The sequence below is a fragment of the Gymnoscopelus braueri genome, assembly GCF_963280865.1.
Source record: "Gymnoscopelus braueri genome assembly, chromosome: 11".
Classification (NCBI taxonomy): domain Eukaryota; kingdom Metazoa; phylum Chordata; class Actinopteri; order Myctophiformes; family Myctophidae; genus Gymnoscopelus; species Gymnoscopelus braueri.
Genome location: NC_137613.1, coordinates 51,736,634 through 51,746,659, shown reverse-complemented (window position 1 = coordinate 51,746,659; position 10,026 = coordinate 51,736,634). Strand labels below are relative to the sequence as shown.

General features: G+C 43.6%; 1 protein-coding gene across 1 annotated transcript; it reads left to right on the top strand.

The window, feature by feature from the left end:
• Positions 1–7,940: 7,940 nt before the first annotated feature.
• LOC308095711 (beta-1,4 N-acetylgalactosaminyltransferase 1-like) lies at positions 7,941–9,560 on the top strand (the record flags this gene model as incomplete). Its single annotated transcript, XM_080442750.1, has 1 exon — positions 7,941–9,560. The coding sequence occupies one exon, from the start codon at positions 7,941–7,943 to the stop codon at positions 9,558–9,560; it is 1,620 nt and encodes a 539-aa protein (XP_080298876.1).
• Positions 9,561–10,026: the final 466 nt, after the last annotated feature.

Below are 10,026 nucleotides of genomic sequence, written 5' to 3'. Positions count from 1 at the left end.
CGTCCGTGCCGTTGTGGTAAGTTGAAAAGTTCACATACATGGGACTTCTTATAGGGTTAGAGTCAAAGTGCCCTTGAGCAAGACACTTGCAAGTTGGTTCCATGCATGGTTTCCTCTGCCATCGGTGCGTGCGTGCGTACGTGCGTGCGTGCGTGCGTGCGTGCGTGCGTGCGTGCGTGCGTGCGTGCGTGCGTGCGTGCGTGCGTGCGTGCGTGATGCGAGGCGTTATGAGCTTGTAGATATGCTATTTTCAAAAGATTGTTAGACATTTTAAAGCATTTGAAATGGGATAGTCTGCATAATGAGTACTTTTACTTTCGTACTTTAAGTATATTTCAATACCAATACTTTTGTACTTTTACTCAAGTAAACTTTGATTACCCAGACTTTTACTTGTAAGAGAATATTTCTACATCGCAGTATTGATACTTTTACTTAAGTAAGACATGTGAGTACTTTTTCCACCACTGCCAGTGAGTAAAGACAACGCAACAGCAAAGGGGCATGAGAGCAAAGGCTAGAAAGACGGCTGCAGCACTCAAAGTGTTTCTGCTATAGGCTCCAGCAGTGGTGGAAAAAGTACTCAAATGTTTTACATAAGTAAAAGTATCAATACTGCAACGTAGAAGTACTCTGTTACAAGTAATAGTCCAGAATTCAAAATTTACTTGAGTAAAAGTACAAAAGTATTCGTATCAAAATGTACTTAAAGTAGCAAAATTAAAAGTACTCAAATGTTTGGAAATAGCCGATCTACAAGCTCACAACGCGACGTGTTGTGAGCTTGTAGACAGTGGCGTAACGGAGGGGCAGCAAGTGATGCGGTGCGGGGGGGCCACCAGCAGGGGGGGCCCCGCCTGCGCTGATACAAATATTTTTACAGCAAAAAAAATTAAAAAGTTGATTTATATTGGTCAAATAGAACCGAATTAGACCCGAATTAGAGCCGAAATTTGGTGCACGCCAATTTTGTGCACGCACATGCACGCGCGCACACGTGAAACTCCCGCGGGGAGGCCCCGCGATTCTGCGTTACGCCACTGCTTGTAGATCGGCTATTTTCAAATAGCCTAGGTATAAAATAGAGCCAAAGTGGTTAATGTATGTTTTATAATATAATAACGTATATCTGCAAAGTAACTAGTAACTAAAGTTTTCAAATAATTGTAGTGGAGTAAAAGTACAATATTTGCATCTGAGATGTAGTGGAGTAGAAGTAAAAGTATAGACAACTGGAAATACTCCAGTAAAGTAAAAGTACCTCAAAATTGTACTTAAGTACAGTACTTGAGTAAATGTACATAGTTACTTTACACCACTGGACTCCAGCCTATCTGGATTCAAAGCAGTGACATGTAAAAGATGGATGCCTTCCACAATGCATGCCTCAGGAGAATCTGGCACATCTATAGAAGATCTCTAATGAAGATCTATACGGAATGACCAAGTATGCGGCGGTGTTGTGGTGTGTTGCAGATCAAACGCATCAGAATTCAATGGAGGAGGCAATGTGCTCAGAACGGATAAGACACAGTAGTGACGCATGCAGTGGTGTGAGGTAACTAAGTATATTTACTCAAGTACTGTATGAAAGAACAAGTTTGAGGTATTTTATTTTACTTTACTGGAGTATTTCCAATTTTAAATACTTTTACTCCTACCTCACTACATCTCAGAAGCAAATATTGTACTTTTACTACACTTTAGTTACTAGTTCATTTGTACATATTGATTATTATAACAAAATATAAATGAACCACTTTGGCCCTATATATACTTTGACTATTTGAAAATAGCAGATCTACAACGCGTGGCGGTGCAACACATTGTGAGCTTGTAGATCTGCAATTTTCTAATTATAAAATGTTTTATACATTTGAAAACTTGTGAAATGGGACAATTCATGCATAATGAGTAATTTCACTTTAGGTACTTTAAGTAGGCTATATTTTGATTCCAATACTTTTGTACTTTTACTCTAATGCCGGACTTTTACTTATAACAGAGTATTTCTACTTTGCAGTAGCGCTAATTTTATGTAAAAAAATAAAAATAAAACTGTTGTACTTCTTCCATGGCACGGCATGCCTTCACTTAGTTCTTGTCGTAGAAAAAAGAGCCAAAATAAATTTGAAAAAAGCGAGGGGGAAAAAAAAGGGAGAAACCGATTAATCTACAGCACATATACTTTAATAGATGTGATGGATTCTCTCTTGTGCTTTTAGAAAATCTTTAACCATCTGTTTTTTATGGATTCTGGATTCTCTTCAGTGCTTTTTCTCAAAATTGATATAATATCAACTTTCCCCCCAATTGTATGCTAATATCGTCTCTGTCGGGTGGAAACCTCATACGTCCAAAACTGTTACTTTTCAGGATTCAAATTTTAAAATTGCATAAGTAGCAGATCTACAAGTTCAAAACACGTCGCTTCGCACCACATTTCGAGCTTGTAGATCTGCTACTTTTGATACTTTTGTGTGACACTGTAGTAGGGCGTTAATTTAATTTAATTTACAAAAAAAACTAAAAAAAAGTTAGATTATGAAAATAAGAGGTTCTGGCCAACAGCAATAATATAACAGATGTAATGGATTCCCCTGCATTTCTCAAAAATGTATAATATAATATCAACTTTCTTCCCAATTGTATGCTAATGCATGTTGACTGCCTTCCTTTTTTTTTTACTCTCTATCAGTGGTGGAAAAAGTAGTCATGCTTCTTACATAAGTGAAAGTATCAATACTGCAATGTAGAAATACTCTGTTACAAGTAAAAGTCCGGAATTCAAAATGCACTTGAATAAAACAACAGTATTGGTATCAAAATGTACTTAAAGTATCAAAGTCAAAGTACTCATTATGCAGAATATCCCATTTCACAAGTTTTCAAATTCTTTTGAAAATAGCAGATCTACAAGCTCACAATGTGAGCTTGTAGATCGGCTATTGTGGTTAATGTTGTGTTAATGTGTGTATGTTTTGTAATAATTATTATTTGCCTCTGAGATGTAGTGGATAAGTAAAAGTATTGAAAATTGGAAATAATCCAGTAAAGTAAAAATTACCTACAAAAAAGTACAGTACTTGAGTAAATGTACTTAGATACTTTACCACTGCTCTCTACCCATGAACCCCTTGTGTCTGCTAATTGTATTTTCCACCTCCAGTAAAGAGCTGAGCTGTGCTTAACAATGCATGTTGTGAACTGTGGTGCTTATCAGAGGATTCCATGGCACGCTTGGCAATCTACACTAACTAGCAAAGGCTGTGTTGCCGACCTTGTTAATATTAGACATTAAAAGGATCCCTGGCTATTAAGCCGTAAATGCCTTATATACATTATAATTGCCCTCTATAACTAAACATTAAGAACACCTTACATATTATATTTATTTTAGAAATAGTTCATCTTTTACTCAAGGGGGACAATGCCCTGTCGCGAGTTGATGATGTAATTTGTCCATGTGGTGCATAAGGCATTAGAGATGCACGGATCGCGGTTTTAGCCGCGGTTGCAGCAGTTAACCGCAGTTTGGGTGGATTCAGGTCAATCAAATATAATTATTAATTAATATCGGATAAACCGCGGGTGAAATATTGCGGTAAATAAATTAATGACATCTAATATATCTATCCATAAAATAGCTAAATCTCTGCGTGCTTGTGTCTGTGTGAGTGTGTAGAGCAGCCTCTGTGCGATGCGATCACAAAATGCATTGATTTAGCCTATGGAATGTCGGTGCGTCTTTTTTTAAAACCGGTGCTGCGCAGCTGCGCTGAACATACAGACTCAGCGCAGCAGAGCAGCACCGATCGCATCGCACAACTAATACTAAAACTAACGGGAATACCAGAAAATAATAATATTTTGACATACGGGAAAAACGGTTGGTGCGGATGCGGATAATTAAATTGGATAATATAATTATTGCGGTTGGATAACGGGCGGATAATTAATTTGTACATGCGGATTCGGGTGACGTGAGAGGCCATCCGCGCATCTCTATAAGGCATACAAGTGTTCAACCACTGCATTAAGGCATACAAGGCTTATTAGCCAGGGATCCTTTTAACAAAAATGAGGAGTGTTATTTCCAGCACGTGGACTATATTTTCTCTCTTACAGTATATGTTTTCAGAACGGCCCAGGAGGATCGATATCCCAAAAGGTTGCACAAAGATGGACTCCTTGCAGGGAAAAGGAGTCAAGGGTCGGCTCAAAACAAGCCGGTGATGAACCGTGGACTGTGTCTGCTGAGCTTAACCCATTAAGACCGGGAACGCATCTGTGTCATTTTAAGATGTCTTTGGCTATTAAAAAATAGCAGATATACAAGCTATAGATATACAAGCTATAGATATACAAGACATACATACATACATTTTCCAATAATCGTGGAAAATGTGTGCACATTTTTGAATATGTATTTTTAAAGCGAACATTTTAACTGAAATCTTTGCTTTTGGGGGTCCCTGGAACAAAATATTTTGAGATGGGGGGGGGTCCGCGGCCATCCTTTTGGGGGCCCTTGACATGGAAAAGTTTGAGAGCCACTGATTATAGCAACGTTTTTTTTTCTCCAAAAGGTTTTAGCGGACATTTGTAGAATCCCCCAGAAGCAAAGATTTGAGTTGAAAAATGTTCGCTTTAAAAAATATATATATTCAAAGATCTGCACAAATGTTCTAGATTTTAAAAAAAATTGCAGATCTACAAGCTCATAGCGCGGCACTCGGTGCCGCGCTATGAGCTTGTAGATCTGCTATTTTTTGAACAGCCCAAAGAAATCTGTAGCTCCTCTCACGACATTGAAGACACAGGTCGGGTTCTTTATAAACGGGCATTTATTGCTTCAGGCATTCTCCTCATCCCTCAGTCATGCCGTGAGAACTATATGTTCACACACAAAATAATAAGCATAATCAAAAACGTGCACAGTAAATAACAACATAGATAGCCCAAAGCATACATAAATGAAAATACAAGGACCTGTAGAAACGCGCAGGTTAACCACAACGGTAATCTCTCAAGAACAGATTCTGCTCTGCGTTGGAATCTGTCGTGAAGGTTCGTCATAACGTGTACACACTGTGTGGGCGTGGGCGTGCCTTCAGATCAGGAAGCAGGCCGCGCTTTACCCAATCAAATGTCGTGTCCGCTGATCCTTCCCTACTCGAAACAAGCCGAAACTAATTTAACAATGGCGTCCGCGGAGCAGACAAAACCACGGAAAGATATTCACATTTTAACTTGCTCTTTCATCATAGAAACAAGTGGGCTTATAACCAAAACGATCCATGTTCTCTGGGAGAAGTGGTGTTAGTGTTCCGTGTAGAAATATTGTTAGTGGGAATGAAAACATAGTCGCACCACCCGGAAAAGGAGCGTGAAGGCAGACTAAAACCCCGGTTTCCTTTGCGCACAGGTGCTGCGTCGTCTTTAGCCCAGAGCCAACATGAGATAGTACAAACAGCAGAGGGCGCTGTTTTTCATTCTCATTTGGCTTTGGGTTCCCAGATTGCCACAACGGTAACATCAAAGCGAGATCAAACATAAAATACCTCGTTGGCCGCTTGTTGTGGAAAAGAGGTTCTTCGTTCTTTGGTTTGTTAAAGTCCTTAGAAAGTCCTTTTGACCGTCTGTCCTTGGTTTCAGACGTCTTTAGTAACTTTAGCAGCACGATTTCACATAAACTGCAAGTTTACTGAGCTTAGTCAACCAGGTTTGTTTGCACCACCTGTCAGCAATGACATGCAATCATGCGTCAATCAATAATGGTCCGGGGGGTGCTACTGACAGACAGGGAACTTTTGTTCCGCCCCAGAAGTTTTAATCACATCATGTTTTTACATTTTTAACTTTACATGAAATCAATTATGACCCAAATATGTATTTATATCATGAAATGATAATGAATTATGCTTTATGAACTTAATGACCATTCATTTTCTGCATTTAGCAATTTTAGTATTTTTATAGTTTGCATTTTAATAGCAACACTTACAAAATCTATAAAAGGACACAGATGCGTTCCCGGATTGAATGGTTTAAAAAGATGAACGTTGGACCGAGAGGCGAAGCACAGCGTCAGCATGCCTCGCAGTGGAGGCAGATCTAGCAGCATCATGGCCCACTTGGTACAAAGAGGTTTTACCACTTAATCCCAGTATACGTCGTTGACCGGGGTCCCCCAGGGGTCTAATACTACTTTCCCTCCTCATTTTTACAGGAGGAAAAATAAAAGAGAGAAACAATATAATTATGACTTTGTAGATGGGCTATTTTCACGGAATGTTTGCCGCAAACTATGGACTCACGGTTTCATGTGTTTAAGTTGTACAGTGGTTCTCAACCTTTCCAGGCCGCGACCCCCCAAAATAATCATATTTGAAGTGAGGACCCCCCAAAATAATCATATTTGAACTGAGGACCCCCCCAAAATAATCATATTTGAACTGAGGACCCCCCCAAAATAATCATATTTGAGTTGAGGCATTACACTTAGTTTGACTCGGTTCCACAGATAAACAATGTGAAAATAGCCGATCTACAAGCACACAACGCCTCGCAAGAAGGTGTGTGCTTGTAGATCAGCTATTTTTTTTTCATTACTTTTGATGCAGGAATGTATTTTATTTAATTGTTTGTCCAGTCCTTAAATTGTCACAGTAATGTCATCTGGGGACCCCCCAAATATCATGTATAGGGACCCCCCTGGGGGTCCCGACCCACAGGTTTAGAACCACTGAAGTAGTATACTGTAGATACTACTCACATCTGGGAAAACAAACGATGGTATAGCTTTAAGCAAAGCTAATCTCGCAAACCGCTGGACCCGATGATGTCTTCACACAATCCTATAATACATTGGAAAGATGAAAAGCCATAATTTCCCCATGTCATTGTTTCGCAGTAAACACAACAACATATCACATGTCACTAACAACACAAGCCACAACGCGCGCAATTAATTTACGGGTGGCGTAGGCTACTTTTCATTGCTCACCACACATTTGCCTCCTCGGAGCATAATTAATTGCGGCCAGCACAAACTCACAACATTACGGGTAGACCACTTTGTTCCCTTTAGCGTGAGCACCGCCACCGACCACCGCCGAGCGAAACCGAACGCAACACCACGCAGTCGCTATTGAAATCTCCCCACAACAACAACACACGCGACGCAACCACTTCACATCAACCCCCGCCGTTGCTTTCACTTTGCTCATGTCTCTCTATCACACCACACTCACGCTAATATGTCATGCACATCCTACACAAAACATTAAAACACGCCAGTGTCTCAACGCAGCCGCTCGGCAGTCTGGGTTGCCACGTTGGGAAAAGACAAGCAGACAGGTCAGTGTTGCCAGATGTGCGCCAGAAACAAGCAACCACCTTCATGAAAAAAAAAAAACAGCCGAAGGGGTCCGCGATGTTTCACGGGGGTCTGCGGGGGTCCCAACACTCCCAGGGGGTCCACGGACCTCCAGGGGGTACCCCATGTATTTTTTTTTGTTGTAATACTTTTTATTTTTTTACTTTTTTTTGGGACATTTTTCTACCACGATTTTGGTACCCCAAAATAAGCGAGCCCTCGCTAGAGCCCCGTGCGCGGCTAGCGGGCCGGGCGACCATAGGGTGCCCGGACCTCTAGTGTTATATATTATTGAAACACTTAACTTTCATTTTACAATGGATGGTCAACGGGGCTCAAATCATGACGAAACCCTGCCCAAATTTGGAGATGAATGACGTCATCAATATCGCATCATCCATAGAGAAATAGATTATTAAAGGGCATGCGACTGTCGCTGCATGCAGTAGTGACTACAGTTTAGAGTGATGTTCTTTATGCGTTGGTGGTAATCTATGTAAGAAGAGTTACTGTTTCAACCCGCCCTATTGTTACACTGCATTGCATCTGTTGTTCAAACATGCGATTGCGTAATCCCCTAAAGAAGGCCCTTGCATTCAGCGTGGTCAGCGGAGTGCTGCTGTTTGTCCTCTTCCACTGGTGGGCCCCTGGAGGCCAGTCCACAGTGGACATCGGGATAAGACAGAGGGCCGCCATGGAGGAGCTTCTGAGGACGCTCGCGGAGAAGACCTATAACGACACTGTCACCGGCTACGGTAATATTTCCTATCACATAAAGGACAACGTGGCGGGTCAATTGTCACAGGAGACGTGTGAGTGTCTGGCAGACGAGGGGACCGTCTTACCGTTCTCCCACCTACTCTTTCCGCGCGTGTGGGCCAACAACCTACGACGCTCCTTGGGCAACCGCAAAGACCCAGCGGGGGTGGACGGTCGCAGGTCACGGGAGTACGAGGATCTCAAAAGGAGAAGCTACACTTCAGCGGACTTGCTCGTCATCGCCGAGGCCAACAGTCCTCTTCAGTACCCCACGCAGGGGGTGGAGGTGCGCCCGCTCAGAACCATCGTCGTTCCGGGTTTGGGACTTAAAGGAAACCCCGGATCTGGACACGCGGTCACGTTGACAGCAGCGCTGGGCGTCTTTGACGTGGCCGCCACGGTGGACGGAGTCACCATCACGGGGGCCGGAGAGAAGTCCATGGTGATATCGAGTCCCGTTCTCTCCGGTCTGAACAGGCAGCTGCAGTTCGTCACCTACACGAACACCCAGTACCATCCCAGGACGGCGGACACGGTGATGTTCGCGACCGACGACGGACACCGGGCCGTTTTCACCATCAAAGTCGGACACGGCGTTGTCCCGAAGCTTTACGACTCCGGAGCCGCCGGCGGCGGAGACGGAGAGTACAACATCAGCGCCCTCGTCACCATCGCCACCAAAACCTTCCTACGCTACGACAAACTGCGAGATCTCATCGACAGCGTACGGGCGTACTACCCCACCATCACCATAGTGGTGGCAGACGACAACGAGCACCCCCAACCCGTCACCGGGCCCCACGTCGAACATTACACCATGCCGTTTGGAAAGGGCTGGTTCGCCGGGAGGAACCTGGCCGTGTCGCAGGTGAGCACAAAGTACGTGCTATGGGTGGACGACGACTTCATCTTCTCTGCCAGCACCAAGCTGGAGAAGATGGTGGACGTCCTGGAGAAGACCACCCTGGACCTGGTGGCCGGCGCGGTGAGTGAGGCGACAGGCTTCACGGCCACGTTCCGCCACACCATCGCGGTGGAAGAGGGCGGAGATGAAGGCGACTGTCTCCGCATCAGGAATGGCCACCATCACGTCATCGACGGCTTCCCCAACTGTGTGGTGGCCGACGGGGTCATCAACTTCTTCATGGCGAGGACGGACAAGGTGCGGGAGGTGGGGTTTGACCCCTGCCTGGCGCGGGGGGGGCATTTGGAGTTCTTTGTGGACGGGCTGGGCTCCCTCCACGTCGGCTCCTGCGATAACGTCGTCGTGGGGCACGCCTCGAAGTTCCGACTTCCCTGGAGGAAAATGTCAAGTGATGAAAAGGCTTATAGGAAATCCCGCTACGCCACCTCTAACTCCAAGACCCAAGATGAACTGTTCTACTTCAAGAACAGATTCAAGTGCAAGTCATCCAACTGAAATATGAAATGACATGGCTTATTATGACAACATTCAAGATGTTTGCCAGTGCACATGGATGTTTAGAGGACCATGTCTACTGTATGGTTGACAGTTCATGATGGTGTTTCATGGTATGAAGTAGAAATTTAATAATATTGTTGTTATCGTGACACTGTGATAACACAAATGTTGCAATGTTGTCGGAGTTCCACGGCGGTATCTACAGTATTGTTTCCCCCTTTCCCCCCCTTTTTTTTGGGTGGCAATCATCGTGATTTGTTGATCTTTAGAACACCTCTCCTGTACAACACAACGCCTCGCCACAATTCCAATCAGTGCAAAGCAAGGACGAACGGACGGACGGACGGACAGAGATCTCCACAAACAGAGATCACAGACAGACAGACAGACAGACAAGACAAAACCGGTTCAAACATGGATACTGTCTTGTCTGGTGGTCAGGTGTATGTAGTGCATTGCATAT